At 46.5% G+C, this 23,833-nt stretch overlaps 1 protein-coding gene and 1 long non-coding RNA gene across 2 annotated transcripts; one reads left to right on the top strand and one right to left on the bottom strand.

Annotated features, from left to right (window-relative positions):
• Window positions 1–1,674: 1,674 nt before the first annotated feature.
• Window positions 1,675–21,037, top strand: CA4 (carbonic anhydrase 4). Its single transcript, XM_014608058.3, has 8 exons — window positions 1,675–1,816; window positions 14,132–14,185; window positions 15,274–15,444; window positions 16,966–17,123; window positions 17,633–17,725; window positions 17,893–17,956; window positions 18,495–18,658; window positions 19,236–21,037. Exons 1-8 carry the CDS (start codon window positions 1,759–1,761, stop codon window positions 19,425–19,427), a joined length of 954 nt encoding a protein of 317 aa, XP_014463544.1. The 5' UTR covers window positions 1,675–1,758; the 3' UTR covers window positions 19,428–21,037.
• Window positions 5,314–23,174, bottom strand: LOC132244836 (uncharacterized). The gene is made up of 3 exons (XR_009456682.1): window positions 22,867–23,174; window positions 6,196–6,292; window positions 5,314–5,778 (listed from the first exon to the last, which is right to left on the bottom strand). It is a non-coding gene; the product is annotated as an uncharacterized LOC132244836 (long non-coding RNA).
• Window positions 23,175–23,833: the final 659 nt, after the last annotated feature.

The following is a 23,833-nucleotide window of genomic DNA, read 5'->3' as shown; positions in this document are numbered from 1 at the left end:
ACTATTTACCCAGTGCGGAGCAGGTGGAAACGCGTTGCAAAACTTCTGTGACCGTGGCGCACGCTCGGTGTCGCTGCTCTCTGTGCTAGTGTCCACCCTGGACGGGGGCGAACTTCCACCCTGGACCGGGGCAGAGTGAGATGTGGCTCTCTGCAGGGAGCTGCCTGCCCTGGGAGGGTATGGGCCATCAGGACCTGAATGGGGCTATTCGCCTAAGAAAAGGAAAGACTTGGGGAGGACAATGGAAGCCACAACTGGAAATGAACCTTTAACAACTGCTTTGATAAAGTGTAGAAAGGCTAAGGGGCCCAAGCACGACCTCTGCTAACCCTAACACCATGGGAGTCTTCCTATAGGTGTCATGGGGGCCAGGGAATAATTTATTGCAACCCTTTACTGGAAGCCCTGAATCCTCCCTTCATACAGACTAAATTTGCACCCCTAATGCTGGATGCTGCATTAGGGGTGCAACTAGTGTACGCTCATCTCTGCACACTCCCTATCCCCCTACTCTCGGCTCTAAAGGCATCCCCTATTCTTCTTGCACGCAAATCATGAAATGCGGTGCACTAACATGAGTCTAGGGGGATACAAGTCGGGGAGGGAATCGGACTTCCCTCTGCTTTCCTCCTTAACTGGGACATAAGCCAGTCCAAAATCCAGTAGGGACAACTCAGGTTGACCTCACATAATACACTCTATGAAGGGGAAGAAGCACTTGCCGGTAGTAGATAATACACATGATTTGCTGAGCATATAGCCCAGGGGTGGCAAAATGCAGCCCGCAGGCCAGATGTGGCCCACCAGGCCATTCTATCCAGCCCATGGGGCCCCTAAATATTAATTTTTTACATTTTTTATCTGCCCTGGGCTGCCTGTCATGCGGCCCTCGATGGCTTGCCAAAACTCAGTAAGCGGCCCTCCCCCCGAAATAATTGCCTGCCCCGAAACAGCCTGTCAGCCACTAAATCAGAGCGCTTGAATTAAGATGCTGAGATCCCAGATGGAGGGGACCTGAATAAAAGCCTGCATCCTCCTGTATAGCAAAGGGATCAGGTTTGTTGGGTTTTTTTTGTAGAGGGTTGGTTTGTTGTTTGTTTTTAAAACGACCGTTTTATGAAAAAGTTGTGCCCACAGTTAAATTGTATTACTTTTATTAGAGTTATTGCTTTCATCTAGTACAGTGACAATGATCAGGCAAGAGTTGTTTTTACAGCTTGCATTTTATGGTGGGATAGAGCTATTTATGGTAGACTAGGTATGGGAACATTTCAATAGCTTTTAATAACCAGACCATCAAACTCAAGCATACAAATTAAGAGGTAGATTGTGATGGTCTTGTTTGATTTTGGGGTGTTTTGTTTTTGGGGGGGGGTTACACAAAGCATTGAACACAATCAACACATTTACCATTGATCTGAAGGTCGTGTGCATGATCAGAAAAGCTGCCATTGTTCAGGGAATTAAAAAAAAAAAGGCTCCTAGACATCTTCCCACTCAGTGTAATATCAATCTTGGCACAGGACATTCATTCAGGACTGGAAAAGTGTTGGTTCATTTGGAGAAAGCAAATCAGGAGTAGGGTACTGCTGGAGAAATGACAAAGGGGAGGAGTTCACCTTCCTGACTATGGCTATCAGGTCTGACCATGACTACTTACTCCAGTATAAAAACTCTGAGCAGAAATATGATCACAGACTAAGAACTCTGATCAATTCTGGCTCCCTCCCCGAGCCTATCTAAATCAGAAGGTAGATAATGGAAGTGCTGCTCCTTTTTCTGCTCGCCCTGCACACTGCCAGGACAGCAACAGAAGGTAAGACCTCGCCTGTTCTTCCCACTCCTAGGTATCAAGGTGACTCTTGCTTTGTAGTTTGATTTTTGAGTACCACCTCATTTGAGTACCACCCTCAAATTATATATAACAAATCTGGGATTTGCTTGTCTCTCTCTCAGCTCATTTATAGCACAATAGCACACGTGGTTTTATTCTCATTATTATTTGGCTAAATTTACCTTTATGGATTTTCATTTCTTTCCTTTCTGCCAGAAAACCTACATGTCATTCTAAATCTTCCTGCCAAAGATGCATCTCTTTTGTCTGCACAAAATACTAATATAAACTGCATACTTTATTTCATCTTTCCTCCAATATTGCTATGGTCTCTTTAAAGCATTAAAAAAAAATGAAACAATTCAGGTGGTCTCTTAAGAGGAAGAACAGTCTAGCTTGTGCTACTTTATCCAGGTAGAGCTATTTTGTTTAAAGATCAGCAGATAGTTGAAATATGAATATGAAACACAAATTTCACTGATGATGAAGGCTTGATATCAGGGCAGGATGTAATATTAGTATTAAAAAAAAATGCAGGTGGCTTATATTGGGTTAGAGGAACACTATGACAGGGAATAAATATCCCTTCCCATGTAAAGAGAGAGACAGACTCAAAATTAAAAATAAACACTGCAGAGTCCTCAGGTAATAATGAAGCATCGTTTGGCCCTACAAAGGAACAAGCTGGATTCAGAAAAAAAAATCCATATGATTTAACACCTCTCTGGAAAATGCAGCCCTGAGACTGACAGCTTGTTAAACAGATACAGATCTCCAGCAACTAAACCAGCTCAAGAGTCACTGGCCACATTTCAAGTAGCTAAAGTCTAAAGTGCTTGGAAATTACAGTGGTGAGCCCAGGTTGAACACTCGAATAGGACTGAAAGGAAAAGGCTTTTTGTTCATTTCAGGGGTTTTTGAATGCCCCAAATCAACAGACCAGTACATTTACCTTTGCCATTCAGAGACGTGTCCTTGCTACTGTGCACTGTCAGCCTTCTCTTACTTAAGGTTTCCTATAAAAACCTTCCCGCGTGTAGTGCAGGTCTGTGCACACACACAGACACAATAAGCCTGTGCCTTTCCAAGCCTCCCACTCTGATTCGAGCCTCCAGCTAATAACACACATTTATTTTGCCGCATTCTTGTGCTGATTTTTTTTCAGAAGAGATTGAGGCTTTTAAACCATTGCAACAATTGATTTCTGTTTGCAATATTTAAAGACAGAGCTGGACTCTCCATGGCTCTTTTTTTTTTTTTTTTTTGAAGGTTTTTACTATTAGGAGATCTGTCTCAGGAGGATACTGGTCAGGGCTGGATTAATAGCAAGGCTGATGGGACTACAGCCTGCAACCCCTCTAGCTGACATTTCACACGATCATCATCGTCTTTGTACTAGCTCATTTTATGCAAAGCTCCCACCAAGTGCTTTATAAAGGAGGCAAGTATTATTGTCCCCATTTTACACACAGGGAAAACTGAGGCACAGAGAAGCAAAGCGGCTGAATGAAGATGAACCAGTTAAGCATCCACTGCCCTGTCTCTGATAACTATGCCCTGATTGCAGTATAGCAGCATGTTGTTAAACATCAGGAATAATATCACGGTGATGCACAGCTTCTAAATTTCTGCCCATAACTCATTAACAACAGCAGGGATGTGCCTCCGAGGGATCCAGCCAGTCCCTCCTGGAGATCAGCGACCTCCTAACGTGGGACCGTAGTGGACGGAGCCCGAGAATATCCTAGGGAGCCCCAACAGGGATGTCTGAAGCCCTTGGAGAGAAGATTTTTTTTTTTAAAGCTGAATTCAGTCTCCAGCTACCCCTAGCACAATAACCATTGTTAGCATATTCCGGTGTAGATGTGACACGACAGGATTATAACAACTGCCAAAGCAGGGATTGAGAAATAATTTCCTCCTAGGGTTTATGGGCTGGGCCCTTGTGGGGTTTTCACTTTACCCTTGAGCAGAGGAAGAATCAACCATTAAGCGTGCCACCTGATCAGCGTTCGGAAAGGGAAGGGTCACACGGCAGATTTGATTGCTCACGTCTTCACGATCCATTTTTAATTCTCACACGGGTAAAAACTTGCTGGCTATTCTGGCTGGCACTCGTGGGACCGACATGAACCCCTAGCTAGCCCTGTGCCCCTGCAGTGCTGATCAAATGCGAAGTATGTGCTGTTCACAGCTGATTAGTGGGGTTCTCGTCCTTCTTTTCCATTTCCAGACACAGCGGCAAGAGCCGCCAATAGATTAGTATTACAGAACCAGTAAAACGATGTCGCTTAAACATATATGCCCGAGATCAAAATTTGCACAGGGGCGTGAATAAAGGAAGGACATGGAGTGTATTACAACTGCAGAATACAATAGGGTAGCTGCTCAGAACAAGGAGAGGGGAAACGGTTTGCAAGTCCTTTCCCATTCACCCATCCACCGTCTCTGCCCACTCACCCATCCAGCACATGATTAAGTAACATCATGATTTCGGAGTAGGTACCCTGGCCATCACAACATAGCTTTTTGACCTTATTTAACATCTTTATGCAGGATGTTGGCTGGTGCTTCCTTGTCCTCTTAGCTTGTAAGCATGCAGTGACCGACTGCCAGGACGCTTGCAAAGCCGTGTCCAAGTTGGCCCGTGATCATTCGTATGTACACGTATGTGGCATGCTAAGTTCAGAAGCACGGAGCAAGGGCAGCCCGTGCTCGCAGGTTATCGTGTGTGTGCGGACCAGTGATACCACCCAGCCATATTTCACTTTCTTTGCCGTTCTCCTCCTCACCTCGTGAATGTGACAAGCACGCTTCAGTCCTCGGGGGACTTGACAGCTCTGTCATCTGTTGCATCAATACAACACTGAGCACTTACATAGGGCTTTACACCCTCCAAGTGCTGTATAAACATTTACTAATGAACCCCACTCATTACACATTAATCCTACAGTTAAACATTAACTAATGAATCTTATGGAAGAGATTCTTAATAGCCAATAAAAGCAGAGCCACGGACAAGCCCGTGGGCTCAGCCAGTCAGGAGGAGGGTTTGGCTCGTGGTTGAGGACTTTGGAGGGCAGAAAGGGACTCGACAACTTGATAAAGAGACCTAAGGGGGGCGCGAGGAAAAGGATTTGCAGATCCTGGGGCCCACTTATGCCTTTCCACAGGATTAGGATGGGGTTAGAGGTTGGTAAGAAGGGCAGCAATTTCCACTTGAGTTGTTTCCTAAACATGAACCATCCAGCACCGAGTACAACGAAGAAGCATTGTGGTCTATTCTAGACAGAAGAGATCAAGAACCCTATTTTTCTTCTTTATTTAGCCACTCCTGCCCTCTCCTTTTTTGGAGAAAACCACAGCATGATGGGCATGGAGTCAACCCTATGGATTATCGGGTCTATCTAATGCTGTCCCTTCATTGCAGCTAATATCATGCTTATCGTGTATTCAGGAACAACACAGCCTTCCAAATTTTTAGTGCATCAAATTCAATTTGAGCAGGCTAGGGATGGACCTGAATAGCTGGACGCCCCAGCAGCTCTTTATTTAAAGGCAGTTGCATGCGCTCTTACAGGTCGTAGCTCTTAGGAGGCTGCCTGTCCTATTCGGAAGGGTATTATATCATGTAAAGACTATGCTTTGACTCTTGAATGCATCACGTCACTCTTGCCAGACAGGCATTGCTTCGTTACTTAGTTGTAGAGAAGGCAGAAAGTGTAACCTGTTCTTACCTGCACAGGCCTCTCTGAAAACCTTCCTGTAAAGGCCTTATCTATATATGAAGTAATTCAGGGAACACGATTCTTGAATAACCACATCATGACTCTTGTATTTTGGGATCCCAAGTTCCTTGTTCCTCATTTGGCCCAATCCACACAACCTGTGGCTCACGTATCACAGTCTTCAGGAACAACTATCCCAGCAAGATCAGCCTCCACCTTAACCAGAATTAAGTTGCAGGTCACAAGTCAGAAATACTACTCATGAGTCGGTTGCCTCCCCACTCATCCAGTAAGGTTTACCATTGTTGCCTATAACAAAGCAATGGATGCCTCTCTCCGCAATCAAAGCACAAATGCAAATGTCCCCTGGCGGGATGGATGCTTGCTCTCTCGAGTCAACAAAGGGGTTAAGGATCCCAGGAGAGCGAATTGTTTGCTGTGCTGGGGCACCTGGGGGCAACATGGCTCAAAGTTCACAAGTTATTTTTCACGAAGTTTGCAATCTGTTTCTGGTAACATCTAATGAGCCAGTGGAATTTTCTCTCATGCATACAGAGACAACATCATTAATAACGGTAATTTTAAGGACCGGTCTACACAAGTGAGTACATCAGGCTGTTGGGATGAACTCACATGGCTTAGCTGACCCTCGTTGCAGAAGCACAGCAGCTGCGGTTCCTTAACAGCCGCGTCCAGCTGCCTCCACAGCCCTCTTCGACCCAACACGTTGCTTGGTAGGAGAAAAGAGAACATCAGACATTAGCCTGGCAGGAAAAAAAGATAACACTTACCAGCAATTAATTTGCTCTGACATTACCTTCTACTATAGCAAAGGATGCCAGTTTGAGACCATGGACAGGCACCATCCATAGGCTGTTTAATTTCTAGCTAACAAGGGCATATGCTGTCCATAGGCCCGTTCTGGGCAACTGGAAGCAGAAGAGCATTTCTGGCAAAGGGACCCAGGAGGTCAAACGACTGCCCGAGTTACCAACCCTAAATTTGCAATAGGTGCACACCAAAAAGCATGGCTAAGGCCAAGGCTTAGAAGGGCATGGCTACTACAGCATGGAAACTGCAAAACTAGGGTAATGCCGCAGAAAAACTTTGGTTTCCTTTTTTTATTACTATTTGACCCTGGGTCCCAGAGTTTACCCGGTGCTGTCCTCAAGTAAAGTAAGTAAAGCCAGATACTTTAGAGGAGCAACCACCCTTCACCCACATTTGTTTCATGAGAAGCTAGCTTCCTCCTCTGATAAGGCAGTCAAACCCATCATGAGAGCACGTTGTCCCAGAAGCATTTTATTGCTGGGTCACGGCTGGAAAACATTCTCCTGACCCCTCGCAAAGGTGAAAATTGATAAACTTTTACAGCTCCATTTTAAGAATCATTCCTCGTTTTAGAGTGATAAGATGATTTGGGTCTTTCTCCACCTGCCACTGAGTTATTATAGACTTACAGAGTTTACTAGACATGCGAGATAGGCATCTGTTTAGTATATATTCAGCGATAAGACTATTATAGATAAGATATGGTATTCATAAATTTCCAGCCTGACGGTACAATTTACCTTTAAGCTCACTCATCACGAGGGGTTGCAAGGCAGGCCTATATCCAGCTCTTAAGAATAAAGGCATCAGGCAAAAGGGTAGAAATGATGGGAGCTGGAGAGATCTGAGTGATCACCTCTCTTGCAAGGGGTACAGCCCCACAACTGTAGTGCTAAATATTGGGGACCGATCCAACCCTTTGTGGCGGCTGATTAGGACTTTTCTGATGGATTTCCCATTTGGTTTCTTTTTTTATTGATTAAAAAGGAGGCAGGTTTCAGAAAACCAACCAGGATCCTTAAATGGTCCATGCAAGCTGCAGGTAAAGAGATTGTAATCCTCAACCACTGTGAGCAAAACTAAATCTATCCCTGCAATGAGGAAGAAAGAGCCAAATTCGGAGCAGCAGTAAACAAGGATGGCAGTAAAATTATATTGGGGAAGAATATGCCTGAGTGATCATATCAGTCATCTGCAGTACAACATACAGGTCATTTCAATAGGTGTCGTCAGAAGCAGCCTGAACTCACCGTCTCCCGTGTCTACCAGGAAACGGAGAGATGTCAGGGGGGCAAAACTGAACACGGACAGGAGACGAGCAAAGGACTCGGCCAGACGGAGGGATATTAATGAAAGAACTAACGAGGATGTTCTTGCTACGTCAGTCTTCGGGGATCTTTTAAGCACCAAGGTCCAAAGAGGCTTTCCAAGTATCAGAGAACACGATCCACATGCTTAGCACTAACCAACAGAGAACACCCCTTCACACTTTTAACCTACAGATCTGCATAGATTTTACTAAAATGCTTCAATCCCTCTCTCTTACAGGCAGGCAGACAAAGGACGAGTTTAAGGGTCTTGCCCAAGGTTGCACAGTAGCTCGCTGGCAGAGCTGGGAAGAGCATCCAAGCGTCCCGACTCCCCGTCAGGTGCACGCTCCTTTAGACCCAGCGGCTTGAGCAGAGCCGGGGGCTCCAGCTGCGTGGAGCTGTCGCCGCTTTCCTGAGCCTTCCCCGATCGCTCAAACAAACCGCTCCGCTCACAACAAACACGACCCCGTAAGCAAGCTTATTGTTTCGGGGCTGTGCCGCAGCCAAGAAATATTTTTAGCCAGGAAGCGGGTTGCAAATTGGACAGGCAGCACGCAGAGATAAGTACCGCGCTCGTTCCACTTGCCAAGTGCATAACAACCCTCCTAAATTTAACCAATTCGCCAGGCTGAACGCCGTCAGGGAAGACGCGGCGCTTAGGCCAGATTGACCCCTGGTGTAAAGGAAAACAGTAAGCTCTGTGAAGTTGCATCTGGTGTGCGTTGTGTCATGGCTTAACCCAGGGCTGCCCAAAAAGCAGCCCACGAACCCAATGGGGTTTGCAGTCTTCATCTGTTACACCGACATTCGGTCTCGGGGCATCCACCCCGCTACAGACAACACACTGCCTGATGCTCCCAATGTGAGCAACGAAAACACTGGCTCTCACCCTTTCCAGACTCGCCCCTCCACAGGCTTAAAGCTCCCCTTGGAAAACGACAGCTTTTACTTTTCACTTATCTTTTAACTAGAGAAAAATCCTAGAGCAGCTCTTCTATGGCCCAGGGCTCAGAGAAAACACAGCAGGTCTGAACGCTTCGGGCACTATAGATTCCCATTTGAGATTTCCCGGGTTCGTCTTGTGAATCTGGTTGCACGCCAGCTGAGGATCGCTGGACTGAAAGCTACGCCGCTCTGTGCCAATCAGGCACGTCGCTGCCAAGATCCTGGCTAATTCCTGCACTTGGGCTAAATGCAGATGTTCATTTGTGCCCGCAAAACCATCCCAAGCTTTGGGCACCGCGGTAGAAAGCAGGGTTTAGCCCAGCTGTTGAACTGCTGCAGCATCAGCTTTGGGGTGCAGTTGCAACGAATCATTTCCCTGCATTGCTCCAGAGAATACAACAACCTTGGAAATGCGAGGGCTGAAGGCACATTGTGCATGAGACTGGGAAAGCCTTTAATCTACGCTGTACATTTAAAAAATATGTCAAGGCCTGCAAGCCAGAAGGTGACAGGACAGAGGCTTGAAAGCTTTCAGGCCTTGAACTATATTTTCCAGGCCAAGTTATACTCCCCCTCCAGAACGGCATTAAGAAAAACAAGCAGGAATTAGAGTCTTTTAGTCATTAATTAAACAGAAATTAAACTATGCTAGCATTTGTGAAAGCTGGCAAATCAGCAGTTCTCCAGCTGTCCTTAGCACGGGTGATAGAGCAGCATCCATGTGTCCCACCGCTACCCTTGTCCTGGCTGCGTGACTCTTAAAAGTAGCCCAGCAGTGCCCCATTTTTGCCAGTTAGCCACCCAAGTTTTGCAGTCCTGGGGAGCAGGGGGGGTGGCATTTTCCCTGCCAGTGTCATCGGGGCCGTGGGTTGTGTCCTCATTGCACTGTGCTGCCTCCCGCTCTGGGCACTCGGTTTGCCTCCAGCAGAAAGTGCAAACCCTGGGAAACTGCATACGGTGACTAAGTTGCTCCTGGACCCGTCTTACTGATAGCAACGGGAGGAGGACGGGAAATGGTAGAGATTGGGGGGGGGGGGGCGGGAGAGGAAACCGAAAAAGAGACCAGAAGACAGAGGATGGAGGAAAAGGCTGAGAGACTGACCGCACGTAGGATTCACGCGGCCAAGGGGGGCCCGCTAATCTCTCAGGACATGGGTGAAGGAGGGGCAGAGAAGGATTTAAGAGAAGAGAGCCGGCACCAGAGAAGAGGAACCAGGAAAGGAGATGGATGGGGAAGACAAGCTGGGTGTCCCAAGAGATAAAAGGGGTGGGATGGCCTCGCCAGGGACATGCATAAGAGGCAGGGGAAGGGTACTTGAAGGCTGTAAACACCAGGGAGGGAGAGGAATTGTTTAGGGAGGGTGGGTCTACAGTTTTACTAGGAGTGATAAGCAAATGGACAATATAAGCTATAAAACAGGAAATGCTTCATGACAGGCGGCTAATAGACTGGGGAACTGTCTGTCCCAAGGGAAGTGGGGGAGCCCGGCTGCTTTGGACAATTGCAACTAGACTCAGTCAATACATTCAAGGGCATAACTCTGCCCTTACCCCACGGGCAACAGCAGACCAGATGCAACCCACCTCTGTATAGAGCCCCCGGGGGCCAAGGAAGCTTTCTAAATTCGCTTTGCATATGCAAGAAGGAATCACACCTTTAGCAAACACTGCAGGATGCAAATGCTTTTGTTTAAATGAATAGCTGTAAGTACATTAAACACCTTTGTTCTCAAACATTTTTCTAGAGAAGAATTCACAGGAAATACTGACTCCCTACTTACGAAGGTATGCTGGAAAATTTAACTAATTGACTGGGCAATGGTTCTGAGAAATCGTTTCTTAAGGATTACTAAATATTTATCCTGCAATCATTCATCAGCGCCGTCCGTCCAACATTCGGAGCGATAAGTGGAAGCACTGGGAGAGGCACTTGGGGAAAGGCTGTTGATACCCTTGTTAGTAATGTGGGCATTTAAAAGGTTCCCAGGAAAGCTGAAAAGGTCGGATGCTGATGTTTGGCGTCAATGCATCCTAGGAAAGGCACACAAAAATCCTTATATTTCCTAGATAGGGCAGCCAGGCCTACTCGAGGTCTGATATTTCCTTCATCCCATGCAGCTGGTTTGCAAGCAGGTTGGATGCACAAGGTCAGCAAAGGTTTCTGGGATGGATGCCACCGAAAAGCAGCGAGATGGTAAAATTTGGTGACTTTGCTGGACACGGGCTGCATTCAAACAGGCAACCGAATGAGACAAGAGGCTCGATACTCCACTACCCGGTTTTCCAGAGATGTTCACTCCCCTTCCATAGAGAGTTACCCATGGTGGATAATGATCATTAACCGTCTTGGTGATGCTTATTTGCTCTCCCTCAAAACATTTCTCCATATCTCCTTTCTCACCCAGTGCCCCCGGCTTTACCCCGAGGGTCCCAAAGGTCCACATTGCAACCTCTGCCTTTTCCAGCCAGTAAGCAATGCACTTGCTGAACGTACCTTTTGACTGTATGACAAAGGTTATTTCCACCGGGGTCGTGCCCAAGTGCTCGAGTCCTGGATTGAGACACCATCATGTTGGCACTGCACTTTTTGGTCCCTGCTCCAACAAGGTTACCAAATGCAGATGAGACATGTGCTAGAGGATCCCACTTTTGGCCTGACAAATGACCTTCCTGCTTCTGACATGCACAATGGTTTCTGATAGCCCATTTTGCATGGTCCCAGGGGAAAACAATCGCCTTTTAACATTTGAACCAAGGTTGCTCCAAACGTGCCGTAGCTGTCAGCAGCTCCTGGCCATATAAACCTGAAAGGAAGCTCTCTTCATTGTGTCTCAGTTCACTGCCTCATGTAATAGTGGTGCAGTAATTGTTAAAGCACATGCTGAACCGCTCTGCTGGCTGGAGATGCCAAAAATACTTTGGCACCTATTCTCTATTCATCGCTTCCACCCTAATAAATATTAAAAAACATTATTGTCAAGAGCCATCCGTGCTGGTCAGATCATCCAGCATTTTCGAGGCACTTACTTATGAAGCATTTGCTGCTTCCATTAGCTGATCATGACATACTGTACTTCAGTTTCCTGTTCCACAGTTTCATTGTCTATATGATGTGCCGGTTATCCAGTGCAAAGGTCTGGCACTGGTTTCAATACAGACAGAGCTGAACCAAGAGCCCAACCAATTTTGGGACTGTTAGGGCCCGCCGCCAAACTTTGCAAGGGTTAGTACATTTTTACCTTCCGTACAGCTGGTTGAAATTTTTTATGCAGAAAGTTTTCCTGCCAAAAAATGAGATTGTCAAGAGCCATATTTTTTGCAACAAAATATGAATGCAAAATATAAACGCTTTAATAAAAATCTTAACTGAAATAGATCCCAGTTCTTATAAGATGAACACACATACTTTTTGTGTTATGTAGTACTATAATTTTTGTACAACTAAAAGGCAAGAGTCAGTTTTACTGACAGTTTCCAGTCTTGGATAAGTTTAGTGAGAAGCAAGAGATGAAATAACAATTTATCATCATTTAAGGGAGAGAAAACGTGTTAAGTATTCTTACACTAATCTCTTCCCTTTTATTGTTATCTTTAGTCATACTTTAGATTACGGCTTCATTTATAAATAGTGTATAAAGGCTTTGTGGGTGATTACGAGGCGTTACAAGTGTGAAGCAGAGGCAGGAGGAGGAGGTATTAAAGATGATCAGCAGAGGGTCTTGTAAATGGGTACGAGCTGTGGTAATAAGCAACCTAATGAACTGCTGGACTCTATAATAATTGATTAACCATTTATTTAAATGTCTGTCACTTATTAACCCTTTAGAAATGGAAACAATATTCAAGTACAGTCATAAATTAAATTACCCTGACTAGAGGTCTCGGGTCACTTATCGATTCATTTGCCAGTCTCATCTTTGTAGCCACTAAGTGGGAGAAAAGAGCTGAGTTGTGCTCTCGTGTCACGTTACTCTCTTGCTATTTGTGGTGGTGACACTGAAAAAAGATAGAAAACTACCCCTGGAAATGCTGCTGAAAACACATTAGCCTTCAACTTCAGATGCATCAAATAACACATAGAAGTTCAATCAACTCTTTTCCTCTTGGTTTTGCACAATCTCCAACCTAACTCTGAAAAAGGAAGATGACGATGCTGCAAGGAGAAACTTCAGTTAATGAACGGCATCAAATTCAGCTGACCAAGAATGAGGAGAAGCGTCAATTCTTAAGAAAACTCCTTATTCCAGTGGCTTATTCCTTATTCCAGCCTCCTTATATGAGGCTTCCTGTACCCAGGACAAGCAGACTTTCACTGAAATGTAATGGCAGCAAGCACAAACCCGATCAAAGGATATGCCTTTTCACGCAGCATCTATTTAAACCGTGAAATGCACTGATACAGGAGGTTGCTGAAGCCAGGAATTTAGTAAAATTAAAAAAAAAAAGACTACCCACAGATTCTGCCGTTATGATGGTTTGCGTTCTCAGAGATTTTGGAAAAGATATAAATGCCATAGGGGTGAAGCCAACCTCATCACTGTTTAAGACTAGGATGAGACCTCATATGCCAGGGCAGAGTATCCCATATCTGCCTATTGCAAGGTCCTTAACAGCTTCCTTTAAAAACACATGGTACTCTAAGAAAAGGACTTGGGGGAGACAGTGGACAATAAGCTGGATACGATCCAGCAGCGTGCCCTCGTTACCAAGAAGGGTAATGGTATCCTGGGCTGCATCGGTAGGAGCATTGCCAGCAGATCCAGGGAAGTGCTTATTCCCCCCTATTCTGCACTGGGGAGGCCACATCTGGAGTTACCTGGGTTATCTAGAGAGGTGGTGGACTCTCCATCCTTGGAGGTTTTTAAGACCCGGCTAGACAAAGCCTGGGCTGGGCTGATGTAGTTGGGGCTGGTCCTGCTCGGAGCAGGGGGTTGGACTAGATGCGACTCCTGACTCCCAAACCTCATTTTCTTAAATTAATGATAAGAGACAGGTGATTTGGCTAGAGACACCTCAGGTCTGGTCCAGTCTGGACATTTCTATATGACTATATATTGGTTTTGTACCTGCAGGTAAAAGGCACATCCTGTGTAGCTTTCAGCCTGATTTCTATTACAATTGAGGAATATTCATTTACTGGGCTCTTTTGAGAAGCACAGTGTCCACGTGTGCCATCAGCCTGTGATTACAGTACTACATGTTTTGGAGCATGGGTCTTGTTTTAACAGGGAGCATCTCTCCTCCCTCATCATCTGGTACTTTGGTTAACTACAGTGCTCCTCTCCATGTGGAAGTATTTACATCCACAATGCGATTAGGCAGCTAGGAACAAGAGGGAACGACAACGGTGTGGCCAGCCAACTCCTTCCACAGATCACGGTTTGAGAACCGATGTCTGTCCAGATGGAAGTGAATCACGTATATCATTTCTCTTCATTCGATTTTACTTGACTGGTCTAAAACGTTCATTTTCTTTCTTGCAGGTAAAGGGAAGTGGTGCTACGCATCACAGCTGGCTACTGACTCCACCTGTTCAGGTAACTCAAAGCAGTTTACTTCTGCAATACCGGTAGCGCGTGGCCTGCTGTCTGTTTTATGACGGGCCTCTCTCTGGTAGCACCGCCACGTGCAATGGCCACTCCACATCTTGTGCCTCCCTAAGTTCATCGCCGCTGCAAATGGGTACACGTTGCCCTACACCAGTGGGAAATCTGATCCCAAACAATCAGAAAGAAAATCCAGTCCAGGGAAATGCAAAGGGAATTCAGAGATTTAAAGAAAAAGATATAAAGATATTTTAAAGGACTCCCCTATTTGTTTTGGCTCTCAAATTTCCTTTTGGCTAAGACTAACTCTGCCAATATAGGAGGAATATTACCATATTCCATATACCATATGGGGTCGGACTCGATGATCTATTGAGGTCCCTTCCGACCCTAACATCTACGAATCTATGAAACGTGACTGACAAGTAACCGTTGCAGCACCTTAATGTCCTCAATGCCCCAACATCGATTTACCCGCAGGAGCTGCTCTCCACATTGCCTGGCTGCCATGTGCATGTGTGTGTGCACGCACACGCACGTGACGCCTCCTGCCTGATTGCCCTCCTCCCTCTCCCCCAGCCCCCAGTTTTGGGTCGTGACTCAGGGGTTGAGAAATGCAAACTTGAAGCAGCCATCTGGTTTAAAGTTACACCACTCCAGGGCAGGATTACCTCTAATCTGCTTAAATTTGTTCCTGTTTATTAAGGTGTGGCCACTTCCCACAGCTATTCTGCCCACGTTGAAGTCCAGGACCCCTCCCGAGTCCGGGCAAGCAGGGCTGGATGCAGTTCCTTGCCCCCCAGACAGCCCCGGGGCACCCAGCCATTGCAATGCCTCCTGCCACTGCTTGGATTGGCTTGCTGCCCCCACTGACAGCCGTGCGAGGGCGGAGGTTTAGGGTTAGGGTTGTACTTCACAGCACACTGGTTGTACATATTGCTACTTCTTTTAAAACACAAGCCAACCATGCAGAAAATCCTCCCCCCCATCACAGAAGCAAATGGAGACCTACAACAGAGTATTCCAGCCTTATTGCTGCAAAATCCTACAGTGAAAGCTTTCTTTTTCCCACTAAACAGAGCCCCGCCAATGGAAAGAGCTGTTTGAAGAGTGTGGAAAAGGCAGTCAGTCACCCATCAATATTGTCACCCGCAAAGTGAAGACAGACTGGAATCTGCAACCATTTACGTTTGAAGGATACGATACCAAACAGTCGGCAAAATGGGTTATAGAGAATGACGGGCATTCAGGTTAGTTTTGTCAACTCTACTCTGAACAAGATTTGCCAGTTCGCTGTGGGTAGCTCGTGGATTGCTAAAGGAAACATTTTTATGGTGGGATATATTTTCCTTCGATGCTACAGTTAAATGGCTTGCACCAATTCATGATGCATGAATCGACTCGGGTTTAGCGTTCCTCCAAGCTGTATACCTGGAGTGAAAATTGCCGGTGACGCTCTGCGAAGGGCTATAACACCGCAACGATCGTATGCACTTTTTGAATGCCGATTCGTTGTTTAAGAAGGCTAACGCCACTTGTACCTGGGACCCTCACCTATGACGTTGCAACAGAAAATAGACCTAAGACAGTTGCAACAAAAAACAAGTGCTTTACAGATGGGGAAGGAAATGAGGTTTTCCTTTGGAATTAATTAGTTTGACAGGTTGCAAGACAGACAAACCTCTCTGATATCCTACTCTTGCAGACAAAGTTGGCGGCTTTTCAGTACAACGTGATAATACGTCAAGTTGGGAGCACAACTGCTGCTCACAAAAATACCCCCATTACGCAAAACTCGCTCTGAATTGTCGCTCTCCCACAAGAGTGCAAAAGGGGGTTTGTTGGGTGGAAGGCAGGCTCCCTGATGCAATGCTAATAAGGCTGGATTCGGTGATTATTTAAGTTACAACAGCGCCAGATGAGATTGGGACACCGTTGTGCAAGGTGCTGTACATCTTCATAGAAAGGGGCAACTGATGTTACAGTCCAAACTCACAAGCCAGTCACAGGTAATGGTGCCACCCATTTTACACTCCCCGGAGAACACAACGACTCCAGTTTTAAAATACATCACAAGCCTTTCAAGCAGGGAAAATACTGGGGATTGATCACTAGGAAAGGTTTTTATCCTTCTCCAAGGAAAAATGCCACCATGCTGTTACCAATACCAGATCAAACTTCTGCTGTCACACAGGCTGCAAACCATGCGTATACAATGGGGTAAATGGCTTTGCTCCGTGGCTAGGCTTGTACAAAATGAAGTACTCCACAGTTCAACCGCAGTCACAGAGCCTGTAGCTTTAAACCCTGCATGGCCCTACGAGCAAATAAATGCCACCACACACAAAATAGGAGGCATACAGAAACCTAAACATAAGCCTCTTGGGACCTAGTTTACCTTCCACAATACATCCATGTACATTTATGATAGGAGGAAGTAGCATTACCCTGCTTGTAGAGCGGGAGAAGGTATTTGGCCTGATTTGCAGTCGCAGGTGTGGGGCACTTTGCAATTCAGGCCCTGAGGGACAAGCTCGAGGTCATGTAGCAAAGAGCTGGCCAAGCTGAGAAGGGGCCTTGAGACCTCTCACCCAAGTCCTGCACTGAACACAGCCTTTCCAGACACCAGGCATCCCAACCCCCCCGAATCGCTGAGAAATTCTGGATACCAATTCTCTCAGTCCATTCTGCTGGTTAATTGCAAATGCTAATAAAAGAGGAACTACATACTTAGTTTATTTTTTTCTTATTAAACTATTCGTGTCTACCAGTGAAAGTGACACTTGAAGAGTCAGCAAAGATTAGAGATGGAAGCCTAAAAATGAAATACAAGGCTACCCAATTTCACTTCCACTGGGGCAGCCATGGAAACTGGGGATCCAGCCCTGGATCCGAACACAGCATCGACGGAGAAAGATACGCCATGGAGGTGGGTGCGGTTCTGGCTGGGGTCAAAGCTGGCATTGCATGAAATAAGGCAGCAGAGTCTCCTGCAAGGCTCCCTCAGGGGAAATAAAACACTGGGAAATCCCTGTTTGTTGAACGGAGGGAAAACTCTCCGGGCAAAGGCAAGGTAGCCAACCCCAACATTATTCAGCTTTTAGAGGAGGAAGGAGGACTTCAGGCTATAAGGTTTATAGCAGCTGGGGCAGACGCAGATGGCTGCTTCCCTAAATTGGGTGGGATAAAATCATCCCCCAATTCCAGGCAGGGAGAAGCAGCTGCTGGTGCAGGATCAGGGCTGTAGCCCTTGAACTTCTCGTGCAAGGAAGCCTAGGAGGCAAGGAAGACAACTGCCTTTGGGGGTTTGTAGTGCCAGATTCAGTCCCCAGCCACGCAGAACAGCAGAGGGGCCAGGAATTGCTCAAGACAAAGCAACTAAAATGAAACACAAAAAAAAGGGGTGCTAATGACAGGTCTTTCCTGATTGCATTACAGCTTCACATAGTCCACAGGAGGGAGGACTTCTCCTCTGATGCAGAAGCAGTGAAACACGAGGATGGCCTGGCGGTGCTGGGCTTCTTCATCAAGGTAAGGAGCCAGGTTTCTTCACTGCCTGACAGAAACCAAAATCTCCCAAACATCAGCATGTTTTTGGATGTGCCTCTAGATCTGGCCAGGAACTGAGTACATTCAAAGGAGCAGGCATGGGGTGGCAAGTGAGCTGCATTTTAGGCGTTCGAATGTTTTCATTTCAGGTTGGCAAAGAGAATACCAACTACAAGCCTCTGATAGACCAGTTGCGCAACATTGATGTCAAAGGTAAGACACCGGGACTTAGCTAAGGGCACCTACATCTATGTATAGCTCTGTACAACTAGGCAAGCAAGAGCAAGATCAGCCCCATGAAATTCAGAGGCAGGAAGGCCAACAAAGACGGCTGTTTAAAGGAAACAGCAAGGTGGGATTCACCCCAGTGCCGAGGGACGGGCACAGCACGCAGCCCTGCATTGCACGAGGACTGCGAGCTCTCTCAGATCCTTCCAGGCATGATCGCTGGGGGCAAATTCAGACCTTGCAGACACAGAAAACCCTGAGCACAGAAACTGATGCATCTCTGCTGGTGCAGGGAGAAGCAGAGTGTGCAAAGCTTTGCATGCCACACAGCTATGCTCTGCTAGCTCTCAGGACAGGCAGGGACAGCAATACCACTAGCAAAGGATCTCTCGTAATACATGACTGAGTGGGTGCAGCTTGCAACTGTGTTGGCTGGGGCAGGCTTGGTAGGTGGGAGGAGCGGTGAGCAATCAGCTCGTACCCACGCCTGCTCCAGATCACTCTTCCTTGCTTGGTTTCCTAGGGAAAAAGGGGGAGATGGAGCCTTTGCTCCTGAAATCTCTCATCCCCCATGAGAAGAACCTCACACGCTATTACCGATATGCCGGCTCCCTGACCACTCCAGGCTGTAACGAGGCTGTTGTCTGGACGGTATTTGAGGAACCGATTGAACTTAGCCAAGAGCAGGTAACTCAGAAATACCAGACTGTCCTCAGGTATACCCTTTCTGTTCCCCTCCTATGCACAGATAGGTCAATGCAGGATTACCCCCTCTTCTCCGCTCCTCTCGAGACCCCCCAAGGAACATCACCAGGCTTAAACGTACCTCCTCTATTTCTGTCATTCGCCTAAACTTGCACGCCTCAACCTCATCCCCCTCGCACAGCCCCAGGTCCCACTGCCACTCAGAAAAGAGGGAGCACATATCTTGTGCAATAAACACTCTTCTTCTGAGGATCTCGAAGGCGCTCTTGCATGTTGTAAAGACGGGGAAACTGAGGCACAGACGGATCAGCCGACTTGTGCAATGCCGCCCCGCGACTCGGGGGCAGAGCCGAGGTGAACTTCCAGGTCCATACGGCATCGAGCGAGCGCCTGTTTGTGACCCGTGGGACCAAGACCGGGGGGCCAAGCTCCATACGAGCCCGCATTTACTTATAGCTAAGAGCTACATCCCAGGGGGAGGGACTGCTGACTCCGGATATCACACATCCCCTTCCCCGTGATGAAAAGTAACCATCTCTGTTTGGACGGCTGTTCACAGGTGGAGGCCTTCCCGAGCACCATCCACTTCAGCACTAATCCTCTATTGCGCATGACGGACAATTTCCGCCCCGTCCAACCCCTGGGCAACAGGACCGTGTACAAATCCAACGCCGGTGCCATCCTGCCTCCTGCAAAGGCTTTGCTGGTGATCCCAACAATTACCTACCTCCTGGTGACTCTTTTCCAATGAAGGCTCGTCACCCATTTCAAGGTTGCAGGGTTTTATTTTTTTGTTTTAAGGTTTCTTTCCTGTAATAACCAAGCCCTGATCTACACCTCTTTCCAGAATGTAACCGCGGAGTTATTTCCTGATGCTTATGTAGGGATTTATAATGGCATTTTTGTTGCTCATCTGGTATCAAATGAAATCAATTGCAGTGGGTTTTGCAAGTCATCCGGACAGTCAATCAACAAGCTATGGAGATTCCCTTTTTCTTTTTTTTTTAATTGCTTAAGGCTTTTCTTTTGAAACACAACAAGGTCTTAACTGCAATCCTGTCATTTTAGCACAACGCTGCAAGCATAATCAATGAGCCATACTGTAGGAACCTGTAGTCTGAGCGCCAAAGAGGAGCGCAGCTCGCAATAGGTGTACACGCCGCATTACCGATCGGGGACATGAAACACTTTCCAGGGATGTAGACGTCCCTTCTGTCCTCCAGGACAAAGGGACAAGACCATCTATTTAAAAAGCAATGCAGGGTTCATCCTCTGCACTGTTTTGTTCATACGGGTATATCTTCTCACTTCTAGTTTCTTGAGTCTCCTTAATGTTCATTTTTAGTGAAGAGTTGGTGGGAGTTTGCTTTCTTTTGAACCTGCTGTTTGGCTTGAAGGAAAGTAGGACTTAACCCATTAGGTCAGAGTATTTGCCTAATCTAGTCCAGTGTCCTGCTCTTGCCAGTATCTGACACTACAGAGGAAAAGAAAAGCCTCTAGCCAGCATACCAAGCTGTACACCCCTAAAAATATTCCTTCCCGAGTCCTACAAGAGACTTCATTTGAAGAATGAGATTTGATGAGCCTCCTTTAAATAGCGACAAACTAGAACTGCTCAGGAAGGGGCTTTTCCCATTTGGGAAACGACTTTGAAGTTCCCCCCTGCCTCTACCTCCTTCAAGTTTTTATCAACACCCCCCCAAATAAAGTCAGTGTAAAATTCACCTTTTTATGAACATGCCATTGAAATGTTTTTCTCAGCAAAATGGAAAAAAGCATCTCTTTAAAATCCTCGTGCACTGCGATAAGTGAAATCTTGAACTACGGAAAGGGGGTTGCACCGTGACCGGCGGTGGGCTCTTTTCTTGAAGACCGGATCCAATCACACCCCCAATAACACTGTGAGGATGAGTTTCTCCTATTGAATCCTGAGCATATTTTTGAAGAGAGATGCAGATGATCCACTCTTTTGAGCCCATGTAACACAACATGCTGTAACCCCTTTTAAAAATTTTAAATGTGGGCCATTTTATAACGGGACACTGTCCTGGGCACTGCCGTTTCTTGCCATTTTTTTTTCCCTTTAGGGCTATATATTCTTGGATGTGAAACGATAGCGTATCCATCTGGTCATGCATATGAAAAATGTGTAAGGCTGCCTAGAAACAGCAGGCTGGGACGTTATTTTTCTTATACGCTGTCTCTATTTAACAGTCTAATTATAAAACATTGAAAACCAGAATGGAAAAGCAGACTGATATTTATACATTTAAGGAAAATATCCAAGATTTTAATTGTATTTTTATATTATTTAAGAGGTTCTGAGAAGTGACTGTAAATAAAGGATTGTGATTAAATGGACCTGCACTGATTTTTTGCTCTGTCTTCACTGTAAGGGATCCACATTAAGCCCCAAGCTGAAATTATTGGGGGCCTGATGTACGATGTCCTACTCCCATTGACTTACAGCAAGTTTCAGATGGCGCAGAAGGGTGAAAATGGTCCCACAGGGTCACCCTGTAGGCCTTTCATCCCAACACAGACACCTACCTATTTATTTAATAAGACACTGCCGTGCTAACCATCCGCCTAAACTATTTGTTCTGCTGCTTCCCACAATGGGGGGGAGAACTGAGAAGCTAAAACCAGACACTTTGCTTCGCGGCCATTTTATAACATGCAGTAAACTACAGTATTTTGAAAGGCTCACGTTTTATTGCTCCTTGAAGCTTTTATGCCCCATAAACAATCGAATCCTGTGTAAAAGTCAGGTAAAAACCAGCAGCTTCAGTTTTTTAAGACTTCAGCAAGGTGATTACTCCTCGGGCTGTTTCCTCCCAGAATAGCGCCTTGCTCTAGAGACGAGACTCCCGCATCTCATGAGAAGGTGTTTAAGTTGTATTCAACCCTCGTCCCTGAAATCACTGCTGTGAATTTGTAAAATCATGCCCCCGTGTCTGCAGTAGGACCGGCTCTTATAAGCTGCAGGAAGATCCATTAGAGGATAGTCCTGGGATCCAGGACTCCTAGGATCCTATTTTCAGCTGCTGCTCACTCGCTGCGTGACCGTGGGCACGGCGCATCACATTTCTATGCCTCTGTTTGCCCAGCTGCAAAATGGGAGTAATCCCAGCTACCTCAAAGGTTTGTGAGAATGAATTAGTTACCTGCAAAGCAGGTGGAGATTCGCAGATGAAATGAAGCGTGGAAGGGCAAAGTTGCACTAGAGTAGCAAGTGGTAGGAGAAAGGGAGGGTCTGCGAGGGAGACAGCCTGCATTTACCCTCAGACACCTCCGTGGCTGGCCAAGAACATGAAACCACAAAACTTCCAGAAGTCACTTGCTATAAGCTTTAATGTGGAAGGGTTCAAGCCTTGCAGTTCAGCCATGTTCTCATTTGATATGGATGAAATTAAACGTGGTGGAGATTGGGGCCAGCCTTGCTTCAGGGCCCCTCTACACGTGCAGGTAAAGGCATGGTGGGATTGAATGCACATTCGCACCTCCCGCCATGCCGCACATGCAGGCAGGAGGTGTGATGTGGGATTGCACGCTAGATCCTAATCCTACTTCACTGCTGGTGCAGGGAGAGCCTGATCCCAATCGGTCTCCCAGCCGTGGGGGTGCATGGTGCTGGGAGATTACAGCAGCTGCAGGGGTGCTCCATGCAACCCCAGGGCTAAGAGATTGCAGCTAAGTCCAGTCACCCTGGGGTGCTGTTGGGACCCAGGGTCCACAGCTGCCAGGGCTAAGGGTCCCTTTGGCTGTGGGATGCCCACCCCTGGGTGGACATGGTGCAACCTGTGCCTGGGAGCCTGGTCAGCTGACAAAGGAGACCCTGCTATACATGCCAATGAAAGCTATAAAGTCAGTATACATTTCTGAGGTCTAACCTAATAGCTGGTTGGATCTCTTTATGGTGTGATAGGTACTTTGCACATGTAGCTGGTCTCAGTTGATTGTGCAGTTAACCAGTTAATTGTGCAATACCTGTAACATGTAGAGGGGGCCTAATCTGCAATTCGTCCCATTTGTGCAAGGGACTCCAAGCAGGTGGAAGTGTTTTTTTGCTGAACTGGGGTATAAAGCACAGCAAAGTATCCTCTTAAGGAGCCCAAATCACCTGCACAGAGTGAATCGTCTAAATGAAACTGTTTAGCCACCAGTTCATCTTATACCAAGATTCATACCTGGTTCTTCCCGTTTCGCGGGTCACCAACTGACATGGTTTTCCAGTCTCAAAAATGAGCAGTTTCATTCAAGGTGGCAGTGACCGAACGGAAACCAGCTCCTCCTTGCCAGGGTGTGATGGCTCTGAAACAAGGAGGAAATAAAGAGAGTAAATGTTAAGTAATGCACATAAGCAGAGAGGACTCAGGAATCGGAGGCCTATGGACTACGACATTGCAATGTTTGAAGTCATCTCTCAGAGTTTAAAAAAAAAAAAAAAAAAAGCCACACATCAAGCTCTTAAACTGGGGCTTAAATACAGCATTGAGATTTGTGCACGTCCTCTGCTGTAAGGTGAATCCGTCCTCCCTATCTCCAGCACAACCGATGTAAAGAATAAATTTTTCACGGCATGCAGCGTCAGCTGCCAGGCAAGGTGCTGATTCAGCGCATCCGCGTTCAGCGCCAGCTCAGAGACGTCCTGTTCTCTTCCCAGTAAAATGTTTGATTTTTCTCGTGTTGCTTGCCCCTGGCCCAACGCTACAGCATATGGTTTTTTGGTTTCATAAAATATTAAACCTCAATCACGCTTTTCTCATTGGTGCGATGTACCTATCGCTGACGTTTAGATGCATGTAAGCTCAGCGCTGAACATGCACAATGCTGAACAGCAGTTAGCACAATGTCATTTAAAAAACGAACAAAACCCAAGCAACCTCTCTCCACCCCAAAAGGGGACAAAAACCCACTCCATAAATACGAGTGTCTTGCAACATATGCACTGAAGGTCATAAAAGCAGGAGTTGTGAGACCAAGAGCCAGGGAAATAATCCTGGGGGGAAACCCCCTTCGCTGACTTCAGCTCCCACGCATACAAATCTAGGTACGCTCAGGGATGGCCACGTGCCAGCTCTCCATATGTCATGGGGGTAGAGGAAGGTGATAAGACACTTGGTCTCCAACCCATAAAAAGCTTGGGGTAAAAAT

This window comes from Alligator mississippiensis, chromosome 14 (genome assembly GCF_030867095.1).
Source record: "Alligator mississippiensis isolate rAllMis1 chromosome 14, rAllMis1, whole genome shotgun sequence".
In the NCBI taxonomy this organism is placed as follows: Eukaryota; Metazoa; Chordata; order Crocodylia; family Alligatoridae; genus Alligator; species Alligator mississippiensis.
Note: the sequence above shows the minus strand (reverse complement) of the source record. Positions and strands in the feature narration are given on the sequence as shown.

Bases quoted from the DNA above. Each gene is read 5' to 3' on its own strand.
- CA4 (XM_014608058.3), top strand. From the start codon at position 1,759: ATGGAAGTGCTGCTCCTTTTTCTGCTCGCCCTGCACACTGCCAGGACA. The intron at 14,186-15,273 runs GTAACTCAAAGC...CCCACTAAACAG, and splicing joins TACTGACTCCACCTGTTCAG to AGCCCCGCCAATGGAAAGAG. The intron at 17,957-18,494 runs GTAAGACACCGG...TTGGTTTCCTAG, and splicing joins GCGCAACATTGATGTCAAAG to GGAAAAAGGGGGAGATGGAG.